The sequence below is a fragment of the Cydia pomonella genome, chromosome 2, assembly GCF_033807575.1.
Source record: "Cydia pomonella isolate Wapato2018A chromosome 2, ilCydPomo1, whole genome shotgun sequence".
NCBI classification, from domain to species: Eukaryota; Metazoa; Arthropoda; class Insecta; order Lepidoptera; family Tortricidae; genus Cydia; species Cydia pomonella.
The window spans coordinates 19,794,649-19,814,919 of NC_084704.1; the positions used below are offsets into that span (position 1 = coordinate 19,794,649).

Below are 20,271 nucleotides of genomic sequence, written 5' to 3' on the forward strand. Positions count from 1 at the left end.
CGTTTCGAATTTCCTATTTTTCGCACTTGTGTTGTAATGTACTATTTTCGCAGTTGTATTAAAAAACGTCGTTCGGTACACGTGCGGAAATGTCATTCTTCACTCGTCCCGAGTCTTGCAAGATATCTCGGTACTCGTAAAGTAATGACATACTTTCTGCACTAGCATCGAGATGTACTATTGTCTATTTTTGTACAAGGGTTTTAAGATGGTCAACACAACTACTGTCTTTTTGGGAATTGTATAAAAATAATATTGCACCCGAACTATAAAAACAACTTATTTATCAATATCAGAATATATAAATGCATTATTTTTGCATCTTATTTTTCTTAGTCACAGGTGGCTTAGTGACCTATTTTAGGAGACAGGGATAAAGATTTATTTATTATTATTTTATACGTACCTTTAATGAAGCAATTCTTATATATATATATATATATATATATATATATATATCGATGTTTGCTGTAGAAACGCACATTTTCGAGTTTTTGTATGTTTTCCGAGCAAAGCTCGGGTTCCTAGATATTGTATAGGTAATAAAGTGTGTATATGTCACCTCAAATAATCCGATGATTTTACCTAACCCATATTTTTACGTAACTTTAAGTAAGTTTGTAAAAAGTTGGGGTAGGTAAAACCATCGGAACCACCGTACGTGTTATGGGTGTTCCGTTGTGGAAACCAAAATGTTTCAGTAGGTATAAAAAAAAGTGCATGTCGTGGTCATGCGTGTGCTTTCCATACCTAATTTCGCCGTAGTCTTAGTGCAGCTGTTTTTATTATTATGGGTTTGTTAGAATTTTATATCTTCTCTGAAAGTTTCTGAAAGTCTCATTTCTCCACTACCCAAAGGCTGTCTGGAAGAGATCGCTCTGTAGCGATAAGGCCGCCTGTTGCTTACCTCTACTATCTTCATTTATTATATGTGTTTCCATGTACATTTGTTCTGAGGTTGTGCAATAAAGAGGATTTGTATTGTATTGTAAAGTTTTAACAGAGGTAGGACGTGCTATCATCCTAGTTTGGGGCTGGAATAAGTACTAATCCACCACACAAACTTTGGTGTTAGTCGCACAAGCTCTAGCGACGGCGACATAGGAGAATAAAATATGGGGCTCGCTAAAGTTTTCTTTATGATGCAAGAAAATTTAAACGTGATGAAATCACTTGCACATAGAAAACATCTAAGAAACGAACGTTTTACCACTCGTAATTTCTAATGAGATAGAGTCACTTATGAACAGACGAACAGTGTTTTTCAATCTTTAGACATACTCCATTTAACACCATTTACTTATAAATAAGTAAGTATAAAACATATATTAAAAACTTTATGTCTTCATGTGTTATGGAGAATAATCTTCTTTATTATTTGAATTTATTTTATTGTACCCAGTGGCAGTAATATAACTCACATTTTGAATTGTTTTACCATGCTAAACGGATTCATTATAGTTTCGTTTCATGTCGGTCTGTCTGTATGTCGTAGCCATTTTACTCGAATTCAACTCGAGAAACAAACTTGCAGGTAAGTAAAACCCTAACTATGATATCAATAAGCAGGGCAGCTTGTGACGAGCTGTTGAGTAGTAGCGACCCCACGTACAGTCAAGGCAAACACATTCATTTAACACGGCAAATTCTCAAAAATATGTACACACTACCTTGATGTATGGATAATAAGATCGTGTACCTACACATATTTGTAGCACTTTGTCCGTGTCGATATTTAATACCTTGTCCGACAGATGGGTGGGTGGGTCAACTTAGTCAACCAGTCCTTATACCTTGACGGGAGCTGCCTCTGCCCGTCTCCCATGACACGGGCAAGGGCAGCATCCGATCGGTGTACTAATACGTGTGTTGGCTTTAACTCCGCGCACGCCTCCCAAATGTCCGGAGCACCGTTATGGGTACACATAGGTACCAATATATTATAAACATGAAAGTTTGCAAGTTCAGTACCCCTAGTGTAAATAAATTCGATTTCGAAACGTGACGTACGCGTTTGCGTTTAGTCTCATTTTGTATGTGATTTAGAAAGAGCGCGCCAAGCGGGACGTTTTGGAAACTCAAAATCCTATACAAAATGAGACTTAACGCAAACGCGTTCGTCACGTTATGATGTCGATTAAATTTACACTAGGGGTACTGATGTTTATTTCTCTTAACTGCAAAATTACTGAACAGTATTACTTTATTTAATTTTCCTATACTTTATGCATAAGAATAAAACAGGTTATACTTTCCCATATGGGAGCAAAAAGGAGTTCTATATTTGAATGAGGACGGTACATACATAGATAGTTTATTTATAGTCAAACCTTAAACTTCGGGTGTAGGCGACTATTTATTAAATGGACATTCTATTTAAAGAAACATATGCTCTTTTAATTTTATGGTTATGTATAGCTCAGCCGGCTATAGGTATGTACTCCAAGTTTATAGTAGGTATATGAGCAGTGGGGTATCTTCCACCCCACATATACATATATCAATATTTTATTGGAACTATCGGTTAAAGGGTTTGTTGCACACTCTTTGCAGCATCAGGCTTATTTTTCTTATTTGTCTATTATAAATTCAAATTTAAAATTGACTTAAAAAAGTATTTGTCATTCTGATTACTTCAGGTTACTTTTTTATACTGATTTGGTTGTGTCGTTCATGTGATTTTCTATTTATTGTAAATATTTATTAAAACAATATCAAAGGTATATTCCACCCTTTTATTCATACAGTCCACCATACCATACCATCTTTTTTATTGGTCCTTAGCTGACATAATTTTACTTTTGCTACGGGTGATCATACGATGAGGACTACGTGAATATATGAATGTAACCAATGAAAGAAAATGAAATATAAACACGAAAACGTAACTGTCAAACTAAATAGGCACTGCATAAGTGAGGTGAAGGACCATCATTTCTTTTAAAGTCCCCAGAGGACTGGCCCACAGAGCCACTTACTGTCACACCAGTTCGCGAAGAACTTAAATGTCAACAAAACGAGTTAGTGGGGCTGACTTCAGTCAATACTGTTTTGCCAACTCCAGTCACGGCAAATTTTGAACATTTTAGTGACTGGCTTCGTTTTTTACGTGCCACAGCTCGGGTACATCAAGCTGCGGCAATTTTTGGTAGTATTTTGGCCTCAATTCGAAATTCAAAATCAAATAGCGGAGTGGTTCTCTCCCGCTCGCGTCGTTCATCAGCGTCCACCACTCACACTCCCTTGAATGCCGACCTGATAAAAGCCGCTGAAAGGCACATTTTACAACGGATCCAACTGGAAAGCTTTTCTCAAGAATTCCACTGCATCGTCAACTCGAAGCCGATTCCTTCAAACAGCCGCCTCATCAAACTATCGCCCTCTCTGGGAGAAGATAATTTAATTCACTTGGCTGGAAGAATAAAAGTTGTAGAAGACATCGACCCTGAATCACGATTCCCGATACTACTTGATGGTCGTCACCCAGTCGCACGGCTGTTAGTACAGTTTTACCACAGACGAGCAGGTCATGCTAATAACGAATACGTCATTAATGAACTAAGGCAAAGATTCTGGCTTCTGAGGCTCCGAGATACAGTCAGGTCAGTCGCTCAGAAATGCCTGCTTTGCAAGATTCGCAAATCGAAGCCTATGAACCCTGCCACTGGAGACCTACCACCTCAAAGGCTCGCTCACCACCAACGGGCATTTACATTTACTGGCCTAGACTATTTTGGCCCCGTCAATGTTACTGTGGGCCGCCGCCATGAAAAACGTTACGTGGCTCTTTACACATGCCTCACAACAAGGGCATTACACCTGGAATTGGTACACAGCCTTTCTTCAGACTCCGCCATAATGAGCTTGAGGCGTTTCATTGCCAGACGAGGTACCCCAAATACAATTTACTTAGACAATGGGACCGCCTTCATTGGGGCAAACCGTATCCTACGACAATTCTACTCAGACGACATTCAAGAAGAAGCAGCGACTAGAGGAATCAAGTGGAGTTTTATTCCCGCTGCAGCACCGTCTTTTGGTGGATGTTGGGAGCGTCTAGTAAGAACAGTAAAGGTGGCGCTGAAGGCAACACTTAACGAAAGGTTCCCCAAGGAGGAGATACTACCGACGCTGCTGATGGAAGCTGAAGCGATTGTGAATTCTCGCCCACTGACGCACGTGTCCACAGACCCAGAGGACCCAACCAGCCTTACACCTTTCCACTTCCTAATTGGGTGTCCATCAAATCAAACCTTGCCATCGACCTTAGAAGACCGTGACCTGTTCGGTCGCTCAGAGTGGAAGAAGGCAATAAGGTTATCAGACCACTTTTGGAAACGCTGGGTGCGTGAAGTATTGCCAACGATGCAAACACGAATCAACGTGAAAGGAGATCGCGGTCAGGAACTTCAAATAGGAGATGTGGTGGTAATAGTGGATGAATCACTGCCGTGCGGAACGTGGCCCAAAGGAAGGGTAACCAATATGTTTCCTGGAAAGGATGGCGTGACCAGGGTGGTGGACGTTGCGACGGCTGGGGGTACGCTACGCCGTCCCCTTAAAAAATTAATTAGACTTACCACTTAAGCCTTTATTAATGTACTTAAGTTAGTTGGTGCATAGCTGCACGAGGGGCAGGATGTTGCACACTCTTTGCAGCATCAGGCTTATTTTTCTTATTTGTCTATTATAAATTCAAATTCAAAATTGACTTAAAAAAGTATTTGTCATTCTGATTACTTCAGGTTACTTTTTTTTATACTGATTTGGTTGTGTCGTTCATGTGATTTTCTATTTATTGTAAATATTTATTAAAACAATATCAAAGGTATATTCCTCCCTTTTATTCATACAGTCCACCATACCATACCGTCTTTTTTAGGGTTAAAAACCTGGTAGGTGGTGAGTAGTGACCCCTGCGCTCCTCACGATAACGGTTAACGTTATTATCTCCCCGCAACACGCGCCTGACTGTACATTTGACGGGCTGACTCACCCTGTGTTTGCCGTGGACGATTCATGAGCAAACATTGGATTAGGAGTTAGGTACGGGTCAGGACGAGGACGCTCTATTATACTTTTTGATAATGCAAGTAAAGCTGACGCTTTTTGGGGCCGATAGACAGAAACTGGAAAAAAATGGTGGGGCCGGAATTAAACGTTAAAATCGCTTGTATTAATCTCAGAGGATTTCTCATTCATAATACAATGACCATGTTTATCGAATTTTCATGTATTTATTAGGCACTTTTAAAGCAACCTGGTTCTCACATATTACTTCAACTAACTAGTATAAACTTCGCACAGTTCGCATTTCATGTACCTCGTCTGATCTATTGTCATCGCTCAACACCTTATCATTATCACCGACGCTGACTATGATTAGACCTTTCAAAAAAATCTTTTAAAATTTTGGATTTTAAATTAATTCTACTTAGAATCAAGTACACAGAGTCCCTTTACACTTAAAAGGGTGCCTTAAGTATTTCACAATGAACTAAGAAATAAAATAAAAAACACAAATTCTTGATTACAAAAATAATGCGTTATTTTTCTTTTTAAATTATTTTATTTTTAAAAATCGTAGCGTTTAGTAAAGTAAAGGCATCATAATAATTTTGTAGGTAGCCAAAGTATCAAAAACGTATCAATAATAATGTTAGCTAAAGGTAGGCATTTTACCCTTGATACTAATAAATACGAGTAAAATTGTATGATAAGTTCAATACAGATTGACTTTTTTATAGTATTGCATGCAAATAAAATCACCAGGGGGCGTTGCCAACGTGTCAATCGTTTAAGCTCCGTAGCGTAGTCATCTTTTTCTATCACTCTTCCATATTAGAGCGAGAGAGACAGTTGCGTTTTGTTCGTAATCGTTATGTTACGTAAGTATTTGCTAAAACAAGAGGTCGAATAATATCCATCATTATTATATTTATAGTATGTATTCTATAAATATGTGGTAGTTTATTGTTATTATTTATTGATGTCGTTTAAAAGTATGGTTTCCTTTTTTTATATATTCAGTATTTTTTTTCTCTGCACCAATTCTAGATATTTCTGTTTGGCCCTATGGTTGACTGGTAGAGAATGCCATTTGGCATTAAGTCCGCCATTTGTACATTGTTGTATATATTTTGTGCAGTAAAGTTTAAATAAATAAAAATAGTTTATATCGTGTAATAATGTTTTACTACGTAATAAATGTCAAATGGCGAAATAAAAATTATATAAAGTTTATAAAATCCAAAAAAGTAAATAGCGCTAGTTCGCAGGAACGAAGTGAACACTAAACGGCTACTAATACATGGAAATCGTACCAAAAAAGAGGTGTTGCCTTACATCAAATGGGGTATTTAGTTCTGTTTTTATATATATTATTAGTGACAAATCCAAGTTGTCCACCTCGAAAGCCCTTCGGATCATTGTGTGTATAATACACAGTACAGTGAGGAAACTTGTTATAACTTGTATCTCTTGTATATCTTTGATGGACCAGGTTTGTCCTTTGAATCCACAGCACTACTTTTGCGGCCAGCGTATGTGGTAGCATTTCTTCGTCAATCTGATCAGGCCGGTCGAAAACGTCATCGGATGGTAGATCATCAATGAATGGTTTTTCAATGTCGGCACACATCTCCGGTCTGGTATATTCTCGCAGGATTGAACATTGCAAACAGCTAAGCATTTGAGTGCTGCTTTCCTGCAACCACAACTGCTGGTACAACCTTTTTTGCAGTTACAGTTAGTTCATGCAAACCTTTGAGAACCATATTATTATGTATTTTATAAACTATTTGGCCTACTAAGACTATATATTGTCAATTAATTGTAAATTTCATCTTCTTGAAAGTGTGCATAGTGACTTTTGCCGTAACTCCGGTTCTCGGTGGAAAAAATCTACAAAAACTGAAAAAAGTCCTAAAATTAAATGGATTTTCATGTACTTTACAATGATCCCAAGGGCTTTCGAGGTCGAAAACTTGGATTTGTTATTACCGTTTCATCACTACCAACATATTAAAAAAACAGAACTAGGAATACAGAATTAGGTATAATGTACCGATTCCATGGGCTATACGTAAAGAAGCACATTTTGAGCAACTGTATTAAATAATACCTCATACTACACTAAAGCATTTGTCTTCCTATGTACAGTGAACTGCTGAGATAACTGACCCCTCGTCCGTTATCTCTGCAGCTTACTCTACACTCGCGAATAGAAAAATAAAAATGCACGTTTAGCTTCTCTACTCAGTTTTAGAAATTTTCACGCGATCACCTTTCATATTGAAACTGGCAATTTAAATCATGCATTTGAAGTCGAGTATCTTGCTCGCGAGGGTCGTTTATCTTGTCCCTAAACAAGTAACTCTTTAAGGAACTTTAGGAAGAAATTGGATTTTTCGACCTCACTCCGTTATCATCAAGAGCAAATCAATGGACATTCCAATCTTACTACCTACACGGGATGACCGTGTATGAGTATTTCACGCTAATATGAGTTTCTTAATCGAAAGCTTCATGTCCCGGGTTGCCGTGAGATGGAATTTCTAAAGTTGATGCCCTGAGAGGACTATGCTACTATGTTGTCTGCATTTGACAGGGAGTAAATCACAAATTTATTGGTAAGTATATCTTGAAAGATAGGCTCCCTTTGATTGAAGATAGGCTTCCCGGCGTATGGCGTGGTTTCGTGTATCGTGATTCAAACTCTTAATTACCTATTACGATATCTTTATCATCATTGTAGTGCTGTCTCAGCTTGTTTGCCAGGGCTCATTAGTCTGGAATCCTGCCCCTTTGATTCGCTCGGCAACCTAATCCCAAGTCTATAGAAGAACAATACTAAATATTGTTTATAATTAGTGACAAATAACAGCGATTAAGAAATAAACCCTTCGGCCGCGTACGCAACAAGAGCTTCGTAACCAGATGCGATCGAAAACTATTTCTGCCTTGTACGAAACCGGTTGCGATCAAAAACTAAATAATCTCAATAGTTTCCAAAAAATGCACAGGATAAGAAATTATCATGAATATCATGACAAAATAATTGAAAAAAAAACCTATAGCTAAGTGGCCCAGACATTGGTTTCGTATAAGAACGAGAAGTGTTCGATCGTAACTGGTTACGGGTAAGACGAAATTAGTTTTTGATCGCAACCGGTTTCGTACAAGGCAGAAATAGTTTTTGATCGCAACCGGTTTCGTACAAGGCAGAAATAGTTTTCGATCGCATCTGGTTACGAAGCTGTGGTTGCGTACGCGGCCGAAGGGGAAATAAATATGTAAGAAAACAAAAATAACAGTAAGGTAGACTCATAAATTAGCAAACATATTTATATCGGTTTAAATTTAAGTACTTTTGTATTTTTTCCTTTGTTAGGTATTAATAATAAATTTTCGTGTAGAATAACACAATAAGATGAAATAAGACATTTTTATTAAGTTGTACATACTTAGTAAAGTAATTTTAGTAGGGACTGTGAAAGCACAATATTTTAAATGAAAATGAGGCTAGACTTCAAATCAGACTGGCGTCTCAAGTGACGTATACAACATGACATCACGCAAGCATCACCATCGCCGCATTCTGGACTCACGTTCGGCTAGCCCATCTGACATATATTATATCTTATCTTATCTGATATTCGTAAGTAGAAGTACCTGGCGCCACAGCGTTTTTATTAAAATAATTGCATATGATCGGTTTAGCCCATAATACAAATGCTCAATAACGATGAACAGGGGTCACTTTGTATAGTTTTACACTTTCTATTGAGTGTAGGTTTTAGAATGTCATTTTGTTAATAGGAAAAAAAAATTAAAATTGGCTATGAATAACTATTTCTTTCATGGTGTTTTGGAGCTCTTCTATTACAGGCCTCAGGACACTAGTTTCGATATGTGAGCGTTTTGCTGAAATACATGGACTAAAATATAATGTCAAAAAATCTGAATTGATGGTTTTCAAATATGATGAGGGTCCAGATATCGTTCCACCTTTTAAGCTTAATGAGACTGAATTAAGATTTGTAAATAGTTTTAAGTATCTGGGACTTGTTTTGATTAAGATAGACAGACTAAAAGACGATGACGGTCTCGAAAGGCAGCGACGGGCCATTGTATTGCGATGAGAAGCAATATATTGGCACGCCGGTTTACTCACTGTTCCGACCAAGCCAAAATAACTTTGTTCAAGGCGCACTGTCAGGTGTTCTACACTAGTCAGCTGTGGTACCATTTCACGAAACGATCGTTCAATAGAGTTCGAGTAGGTACAGTATAACAAAGTTTCGTACAATGTTACGGCTACCGTGGCGGTGTACTGCGTCTGGTATGTTCGCCGAGAACAGAGAAGATGACTTTTACGCTATAATGCGTAAAAGGCACTGGTCGTTTATTGGCAGAGTGAGCGAATCGGCGAACAGCATTGTTAAGACTATTCACAATGTTTTTTTTTTATTTCCGTTAATTTCAAGGGTGCATTCCAGAGCTTAAATTAAGTAACTTTCTCAAAGACACCGGTATTCTAATTAACTCCATTTCGGAGACAATCAATAATTTATTTTTATCTTATAAGGTCCCTACGAGCGTATACACTTGCCTTAGGACCTGTTTACATATTGATTAGTGTTTAGTACGAGTGTAGGTATACATTTGCTACTAAAAACGTAAGTACTATCTCGGACGATCGATGTTCAAAATGACACCGATAGGTATGTCACAGATTTCAATTGTTTGGTTGAATTTAATATAATGCCCGTGTTAAATCAACGCTGAATTCAACATTTAAATATTTTTATTAAAAAAAAAACAATAAAAATTTCTTTTTTTTTTTGAGAATTAACGAAGTATGACATTTAGTTTCCTTAAACGTATTTACCCATACCCGGAGTTAACGGAATTCAATAAAAATACGGTGTATACGAAACATGCTACTGTAGGAGCAAGGTTTCACTTAAACCTTTTTAATCTTAGTTTAGTGTAATATTAATTAATAATTAATAATAATTGTAATTGTAATCATAATTTCGAATGTAATGGGTTTATACCTTAATAAATAGTATTTTTATTTTAATTATTTTTTATTACCTATCTAAATCAAAGTACCAGAAAGACGGTATAGTTGAGCACCATGGTTAAGACCTTAGTTATATATAAGTACTTTAAAAGGTGTTTTTTCTACCTTTTCGCCAATGTTTTATTGTCCGAATCTCACTTGTCAACCAATCTTTCGGAGATAATTTACTTTGGCAACCAACATTTGGCAAATTTTCTGTATGGTAACGTTTTACTTGGTAAAATCATTGTTGAGTAGATTATTATACAACATTTGGAATACAATTGGCTAAATATTTATTAAAACAATAATAAGCCTAGTAATTTGACAGTTAAGATAGGTGCGACGACGAGCGAAGCGAGGTGGAGCGTTTTAAGTCAACTGCGGCCAGTACCGGCTTTTTTGCATTGAACGGTGTTAAATTACAAAAATAAACCTTTTATATTTTGTATTTGACTTACGAAGTTATTCTGCTATCAAAAACGTTGCGTTTTAAAAAGTGTCGTTTTGATGCTTTAGCCAAACATACAGTTACATAACAGTTAGGTTGGGAAATAAAACTAATTATTGTCTTGAGTTGCCACTTGATCATTCGACAATATAATTTTCGGGAATGATTTAGAGAACCACTTTAAAATGTTCGTAAATATATTTTCATTCCATTTAAAAAAACTGGAGATTGTTGACTAGCAATATTTGACAACTAGGTACTCATGCGATTCAGTTTTTAAATTTAGTTCATTATGAAAACTTGTAAGGATTTACACAATTCACTACCATTTACTATTAAATAAGCAATGATTGTGTAACATAATACAGAGTGTGAAGTAACGCTGATGATGGTGGTTGTCTAATTAATATATTCGGAGTTTTTTAGCGGCTTTGTGTTAACTAGCTTTTGGATAGCAAGGGGCTATGTAACGTATAAAGCGCGAGCATTCAGAGCATTCAGAGGGAGTCACTAGAGGACGCGTTCTTGATAGCGAGCGCGTTTCTATGTATTGACGTTCCTTTACTTAAGTTGATATCCATCACGCACAGCTTCGTTACCTCGCTCATCTCTAGTGCATGCTCACCTTAACAATGAAACCTTAGAACTGCTACATAGGTACCTATGCCTGATCATGAGGATATAACATAAAATTACCTTTAGAAAAAGCCTAACCATCCACAAAAAGGGTGTTACATACTTTGAATGCTCAATAGGCATATCGCTAATCTTATTGATCTGGTGCTACATAATTATATTGGATTTTAATAGCTCTTTTTGCCCAAATACGACTCTAATAGAAATACCTAAATATGTGACTGTAAAGGGAATTATCAAATTATGTTTCAACAGTAGGTAACAATCCAAGACCGAGAAAATCACTGACAGTGGAAAACAAATTAAGGTAAGGTGCTGGTGATCTCGGTCTCCTAATACTTAATATCGAACCTACTTATTAATTAACGAATTTGCACGAGGTAGTACAAGCATTGTCACTTACTTGGGCTTAGAGTAGGGTGCAGAGGGCGAGGACGCCTTGTGGTTTCGGTTGGGGTGCGAATGTCGGTTCGCGTTTGTGTCGAGGCCGCCGCCCGGCGAGATCTTGCCCGCCAGCGCGTTTAGTGAATGCAGCATTGCGGGCGGCGGCCGCTTCGGTCCAAGCAGCCTGGTCACCCTGAAGACTTCACCACGTTTGCCGATACCTCGCTTGCCTCGGGCCGCCACGACGCCTTATCAACTGATAAGAGGCGCGGGGGCACTCCCGCCCCCCGCCTCATCGCAACCTGACACTCTCACAACACTCACACTGATTCACTTTTTTTTTAATGTTCACAACGTGAAAACGATGGGGTTATCGTCCTGTCCGATTTAAGCATGTTTGGGACATCTTTTCATTTGCTCAAATACTTTTTAACACTTGTTATCACTGTTAAACTGCGAAACATGATGGATAAGATAGGAACACAATCTTTAGATTGTTTACCTTTGTCTAAACGTTGCGATATTCCAGACTAAACTTAAAAACTAGGTAGATATTTTTGTAGTATAGTAGGCACCTGTGGCACCTACTTAAAAGGTGGGTAACCTATTATAAGAAGCAAGAAGAACCATTGTAATATATGAATTGCTTGTTCTATATATTATTATTCACTTACTGGACTATAGGTTAATAGGTATCGTAAAATCTATAAATTTCGTCAGAAGCATTCAAAAACAGCAACAGAGAAAAAAGCGCCTTAAGGAAAGTATCAGCAATATGTTTCAGGCCAGCACGCCTAGCAATACTCCCGCCACAGGCGTTTGATTTAAGGCCTTACGATAGCTTATACACGCCGTACTGTCCATGGTAAGCTGATAGGTAGGGTAAATATACTCGTACGCTTTTAGGCCAATGTTTGTTTATAAACAGGCAAAAAATAATGTTATTTATTACTAACATTTCAACCCTTTATCAGTATTTTTTATATTTGCATAGGTAATTTGCACAAACAGAAAATAAAAATGGAAACGAACAGCTCATTAATGTTTGGCGTTGGTCCAGAAGTTTAAGTAAGTATAACTATATAAACTTATATACATATTATATGTATGTCTGTAGAAGGTCGGTACTATACTGTCATGTTGCTTAAAAAGCGCAGTTCGCTATTCTTAGTAGAAGTTAATTTCCTTTTGCCATTTTCTTTTCGAATTCATTATGTGTTTTATTGAGTGTATAGTATAATAACTAAAGAATATAAAGCCGTATATTTAGGACAAATTTTATTAATTTATCGAGGTAGTTTAAGGTTTTCAATGAACGTAATGCTTGACTATCCCATAAACTAAAAGGCATGAAATACAGCAGCAATTAATATGAACTAAGTATATAAAAGCAAGAGTTACCAAAAATCGGTTAGGTAAAGTAACGTTTGGTTCATAATTGTAAAATATATTAGTTTAATAGGTGTGTAGATAAACTATAATCAGAAAAAATAATGCAAGAAATTAGGCATTTTATCTTCCACCTGCTTCTTAATAATATTATCTATAAGTATTCATATATGCGACTACTTAGAATTAGGTACGGATTAATGGGGACTCCTTCGATATTATTAGACTAGCATTTTTAGTGTAGCGCTCAGGGCGTCTATATTTATAAAAATCTGACTCCTCGATCCCGTTATCATAATAAGGCACTTATTACAGCGGGAGACACCCCAACAGCGCTGTTGCCGAGCCAAATATTTATGTGTTTATTTGAATTCATTACACATTACGAGGACTTTCTTGGAATCCGTACCCTGAGCGGTTAAACAGGGTGTAATATTTCTTTTACATGGTATGTGTTGGGTTAATACCGTTGATTCCAGAACATGTCCTTTTTATGTAACCAATTTATCATAAATACAACAGATTGCAAATTATGTTAAGTACAGTGCTTACGAAAAGACTGATATTACGAGCTCGTATATAGCATTCGTTTCGCGTTTACTTTTGAAATTTCACAATGATTTAACTAAACTAATTGCATTAAGTCAGTCAAGTCTTATACAAAAGCGTGCATTTTATTTAGCTTAATTAATCTGCATTTGAATGAAGTTAATAACTTATTGCGGAATTCCATATTTCCTCTGCCACAAATAAATACCCACGATCTTTTAGCTCTGATTCAACGGAAATTCATTTCATGTCGCATTAACGTCGGGCGAAATAAAATTCCATACATTTCGCTCCAAGCATGCCTGCAGGGGGTGCAGGCCCCATTCGTGACTTTGACGATTTGGCGTGTTCAATAAAAAACCTGCCAATTTATGTTCACGAATAGGCACTGCGGACGATTTGCGCTCGAGCCACGATTCTCTCGGTCTCCTTCGTTCAGTAATAAAATGCGAAGGGGTCGATTACCATAATGCTGTTAGCAGATTTTTTCGTCGTCTTTATGAGTAGTTTGCCGAACTTGATGGGTCGCCGGTTGATTGACCTTCAAGGTAGCGTGGTTATTGAAAAGAATATGACTACTTTAATAACCATCAACTATTCGATGTTTACAACAACTTTGTAAGTTGGCGATTAAGACGAAAATAATTACATCTTTAGCACTAGCGCCTTTTTTGATAGCAAGCGATAAGTTATCTTTTTTGTTAAGAGGGAAGAATAGCTTTGCGATCCTAATGAACTAACGGCACTTTTTCTTTAAAGTTCCATTTCGGAAGAAAACGGTTTCCACTAACTAAATCTTAACAAATCACTTTGATTTTGATGTCGGTCACTTTTAGAATAAAAACTGAAAATTTCAAAAAAAGGAAAACCCATAAACATAGTTTTTCATTGTGTCAATAACATACTAAATAATTATAGAGAATGGAAAATATTTAGAATTGGAAAAATACATTTTTATTTTTGAATGGACGAGTAGGTACGTGCTATACTTCCACGGCAAATATATCTCTAATCTCTAGGTGCATACATTGTGCGCAGTTTGTTTTGCTGAATAGCCTTTGGTGCAAAATCCGTAAATGCCAGGGGCGCTATTACTATCTATCAGCGACGAAGGACAAAGACGCACAAGCCGAGCCGGGAAATGATTGTATAGACGCAGACGTGAACTTGTGCAATCTACGTCAGAACTAGCCGGACACAATGTAAGTAGGTACTTAAGTACACACTTGTTCGTAGTAACATTCAAGACTGACTTCCTTGTCTATTAATAAAATTGCCGTTTCGGAAAAAAATAGGTACACATGTAGTTACGAATTCCTCCTTCGTTTCATATTGGTTGGGACAAGTAACTACGTTTTTTAGTCTCTGCCTAAGCCAAGCCTGATATCCCGGAGTTGTAAGTTCGAGTCTCACCCGGTACTGAGTTTTTACATTTTTCCTATATTTTTTGTTGGTTTGGGAAGGCTAATTTGAAAATAAATATTATGCACAGAGAGAGAGAGCGAGACAGAGAGAGAGAGAGAGCGAGACAGACAGAGAGAGAGAGAGAGAGAGAGAGAGAGAGAGGGAAAGAAATTTTAAATTAAAACATATTTTGAGCGTTGATTTCCAAAAAAATTATATCTCATTTGTATACCCGCTTGGTTTATATGACTTGCTCCAAAATATTCCCTTGGGACCCTCAGCAATTAAGCAAATGTGATGAAAAAAAGAAATGTATACCAGTCGATTTAACTACCTGCACGCAAAACGATGAAATCAATGAAGAACAAATGTGCTTGGCTCTGTTAACTTTCAATTACAGTGTGCTGTATAATTTCCGGCCACAGTGAAGCTGCGTTAAATAAAAACACAAACACAAGTCCTTGTTTGATTGCCAGTGGTTCAGTGTTTTCGTACTAGTGTACATGTTATATATGTATGTACAAGGGACGGACTCCATATAGTATGGAATAACTCGCTCGCTTTTCCACCAAACAAGACATCAGAGGAATAGGCAATTCATGTTGTACACGGTGTTTTTTAAACTCCGTTAACTTCGGAGTTAAATATATTTAAGGAAATATGAATTACACAGTTAATTTATACTTTTTTTTCGTAAAAAGTAATTAATAACGTTGTTGTAACATGAATATTATATTTAAAATCACCAAACAATTGACTAATCAGTAAACGAGCTCTACAGTACGAGTACACGCTCGTAGAGGACTTATCAGATAAAAATAATCTCATCACATAAAAATATCTCCAAAATTGAGTTAATTCGATTACCGGTTTCTTTGAGAAAGTTACTTAATTTAAGCTCGGCGATGAACCGTAACGGACTGAAAAAAACACCGTGTATATAGCATTTCACACTACTGTTAATCTCTTATCATATATATATATATATATATATCTGGAATAATAATTTATTAAAAAAACTAATTTAAAACTAAAACAAATAAATCGAACTTATGCTAACACAAAACAACTTAAAACTAAAAACTAAATATAAAAAATCTCCCCCAAATCACTTCCTTCCGGCATGGTCGCAAGAACGCTGGCGGCGTTACCCCTCTGCACCGCCAGACTTAGCCTCTGGGCAAAGAAAGCGCCAGCCCTATGATCGCCCGAGATGCCTATCAGCCGAACTGACACTTCTCTGACAAAATTTTTGGTGTCGGACGACGACGGGCCTAGCGTTTCCATTGCAAGCGCCGCAAACTCATACTCATTCGACAAGAACGCGTATTTGCGGCGCTTGGCGGTCTGGGCCTGGTCCACAGCAGTCCCAGGCTTCCGAGCCGACCCTTCCACGTAAGACGGAGCCAGAGTGTCAACGCAGGTGGCGTCCCACGCCAAAGGGCGACCTAAGGTCCAGGGCACGAGAGTGCAGCCATCAGGTCTCTTGCCGTCAGCTGCACAGAGACCTGACGGCTCCAACGTCGCGGGAAGAGAGGCAGTGCTGAGGGCGCGGCGGATCAAATCGTTAAGGGTAGCATGCCTGTAAAGCCGACCAGCGCTCATTTTGCAATGCAGGCCATGCCGCCCCAGAGTGTCAACTGGCTGTACGCAACGGCTGCAAGTGTGCGGCTCGCAAATTCGTAGACCCAGGCGAAGGCAAACCGCGATCCTCAAAGTTGAGGGTTCCAGAGCGGAGCCCAGGTTTCGTGATGGAAGCGCATGCAACCAATAACCTGACTCCTTTTCAGACACCGCCATGAGCCTAGCTCGTTCATGATGGTTCGGGGAATTATGCAAGAGAAGTTGTAGGTTTCTTTTAACATTAAAAACGTCCCACGCCGCTTGACTCATTTTTTCTCCCGGTACCTGCTCGACTGAATGGTCTGCCTCCCAAGCTGATTCCGCATCCGCCAAGCACGACACCAACACGTTAGCGGTTGAAGGAATTCGAAGAATACCGCCAACGAGGGTGAATGTACTGTAGGCAGACGACAAAAACGCTGGGAGAGCTAGATCACCCGCCAAACGGATACCAAGTCCGCCAAATTTAATCGGGAGAGTAGCCTGAGTCCAACTCGATGGTGTAAAGCTGACGTTCAGGATCTTACTAACCGTTTCTCTCAGAATATTATCTACGTTTGATGTTATCAATGGGAATTTCCATACTGGGGCGCAGCGGAGTATGTACAAAATATATCTTATTCATAAACTTAAAAACATAGCCGGTACAAACAAGGAATATATCAGGCTCCATTACCGCCTACTACAATTTTTGGTCAATCCTGTAACTTCAAGCAGCAGCATAATTTTAGTTAAATACTTTCAGAGGTTAAAGACTGAAAAGATTAAAAACGTCTTAATATTATTTAGTTAAACATTAATAACTTAAATAAGCATGAAAGTACAATAAAACTGTCGTAAGTAAAAATATTGCCGGTTGTTACAGATTTCAAAAGAAATTAATTACAACCGTGGAACTTGGACGGGTTGTATTTAAACTTGATCGTTTAACCTTAAAATATTATTTGTTACGGACCGTTCAGGTTGGTTTAAATGTATGATATTTAAGCGCACGGTTGTTTGATGCGATAAACGCAGCGTTGAACGCATGCGTCAACGGAATGTAGGGAAAATGACAATGCGCTTACCGCGTAAAACAATATAGTGTCATTAGATTATCAGTCCCCATTTTCCTCTCTGGATATTGATATTATGAAAAATATTATTATAATATTAGAAGTGAAAACCAGTTTTCATACAATTTGTTTAAATGCTCCTTACTCTTATAAATAATAAGTAACAAAAAAATCGAAAAATAAAATCAAACGTAGGGGCACAGCGTGCAGCGGTGGTTGAAAGACAACAAATTGTGTTAAAATATTTTCAATAATTTTAATATCCAGAGAGGAAAATGAGGACTACGTTTGTATGAAAAGGCGATTACGCGCGGGTCCTCCACTTTCATCTTAACGCTGCGGTTATCGCATAAAACAACCGCGCGCTTTAATGTTAACTGTGAATTAAATTATGTATGTTAAGCTTAAATCGGTATGATTCAAAGATTCGATTGGCTATTTGGTCATCGGTCCCGTACCGTGCCTGCATAGTCGTCTCGGTATTAAAATAAGCATCAAAAATTATGGCATCATTATAAATAGGTAACAGAAGAACCCTCTATTATAAGAGCTTCGAGAGTTTTAATGTCGTCTTTAGCGCTTGTCAATCATCTCAATGCACAAACCTAACTTAAAACCACGACGAGTTATTAAAGCAAACCCAGCCGTTGCTCTTGATGCTTGTTTGAAGCAATTATTTACACTATACTCTTTCCTAGAGTTGGGTCAGTACAAAGTCGTTGAGAGGCAAAGTTGGCGGTGCCAAGTGGAGCATGCCGTGAAGCTGGGCTTTAGGGTAGAATTAAATACTACAGAAGCGACTTTATTCTACAGTGTCTAAGAAATGATAATAACACTAGTTTACAAATTAAAATAAAAGTTATGCCCTTTCAATTAATTCCATATCGATGTATTTAGTAGTAATAACTAAACGCAAACATATACATATTTGTTTTATTTCTATCACGTCTATAAATCAAGTTCTTATAACATCTTATTTTCAAACTACTCATAAGTTGGTTTCGATTTTATTTTAAAATTTTGATGCTGTGCAGTGTTCAGTTAAATAAATACTTGTTTTAAAAATGTCAAAAAGGTTGTGTAAAGTACATTCTGATCGTTTTTGTTATGTTTGTGGTGAATTTATAATATCTAAAAAAGGATATCCCATAACGGAGTCACTTAAAGATGCATATTTCGGTTATTTCAAAATTTCGGTCTGTCACCAGGACAAAACATGGGCTCCTCACGTTTTTTGTGAAAGATGCAGAAAAACTCTAAGCTCTTGGGCTGCAGGTGAAAAAAGATTTTTTAATTTTAATATTCCAATGTTATGGAGGGAACCATCTAACCACGAAAATGACTGTTACTTTTGTCTCACTAAGACATTTGGTTTTAATAAAAAGAACAAAGATAAAATTATATATGCAGATGTTCCTTCAGTTACAAAACCCATCTACAGTTCAGACAAGCAGTCAGTTCCAGAACCTCCCGGTAGTTCCAGCAAATTATCGATGACTGACATAGAATCTGAAGAAGATCAAGTTGAAAGTGAATCAAGTTCAGATGAATGGGTTGGTGTTGATGAAAAACCACATTTGATAACTCAGTCTGAACTGAGTGATCTAGTTAGAGATTTAAATTTATCTAAGTCCAAAGCTGAATTATTAGGTTCACGACTGCAACAATGGAATTTGCTTGCTCCCAACACAAGAGTTACTATGTATCGTAAACGGAGTGAATGTTTTTCAACGTATTTCACAAAAGAAAACGAATTTTGTTACTGTCATGATATAGTTGGACTTTTCAAGGAAATGCAACAACCTTATAAACCAGAAGAATGGCGTTTATTTGTTGATTCATCAAAGACTAGTTTAAAAGCAGTCCTCCTACATAACGGCAACAAGAAGCCGTCTATTCCAATAGGTCACGCACTAAATACTAAAGAAACATATGAAACAATGTCAACACTGATTGAACTTATTAAATACAAAGATCACAATTGGATTGTCTGTGGTGATTTAAAAGTAGTGGGCTTACTTTTAGGCTTGCAAGGTGGCTATACAAAATATTGTTGTTTTTTATGTTTATGGGATTCGCGAGCCAAACAGGATCATTATAGAAAAAAAGACTGGCCAGTTAGAGAAGAATATAGCCCTGGTAAACTGAATATAAAGCATAAATGTCTGATACCCCCTCAAAAAATTGTTCTACCGCCGCTTCACATAAAATTAGGATTGGTGAAAAACTTTGTCAAAGCTTTAGATAAAACTAGTGTAGCTTTTAAGCATTTATGCTCCATTTTTCCCTATCTTTCTCAGGCTAAACTGAAAGAAGGTGTTTTTATCGGACCGCAAATCAACAAACTCTTAAAAGATGGGGTATTTGAAAACAGCCTTTCTGATATTGAGAGATCTGCTTGGAAATCACTACGACGTGTTATTCAAGAATTTTTAGGCAACAAAAAAAATGAAAATTACCAACAGTTAGTTGCTGATTTATTACATAATTTTCAACGAATGGGTGTCAGCATGTCTCTAAAAATTCATTTCCTTCACTCGCACCTCGATTTCTTCCCTGCGAACCTCGGACAAGTCAGCGATGAACATGGAGAGCGTTTTCATCAGGATTTGAAATTTTTTGAGCAAAATTATCAAGGATACTGGGACCAGGCTATGTTAGGTGATTATTGCTGGTCTGTTATTAGAGATACAGACACGAATAAATACAAG

General features: G+C 37.4%; 1 protein-coding gene across 12 annotated transcripts in view; it reads right to left on the reverse strand.

Moving 5' to 3' along the window:
- The window catches only part of LOC133534604 (CUGBP Elav-like family member 1), a 506,026-nt gene that overhangs the window by 200,874 nt on the left and 284,881 nt on the right, over positions 1-20,271 (reverse strand). For 6 of the 12 annotated variants that reach the window (XM_061873796.1, XM_061873787.1, XM_061873795.1 and 3 more), the window contains one exon: positions 11,560-11,993. The exons of the other annotated variants lie outside the window; for them this stretch is intronic. In XM_061873796.1, the coding sequence (XP_061729780.1) occupies positions 11,560-11,693 (134 nt within the window). In that variant the 5' untranslated portion in view covers positions 11,694-11,993. The remainder of the gene's footprint in view (positions 1-11,559; positions 11,994-20,271) is intronic. 12 annotated transcript variants of the gene reach the window in all.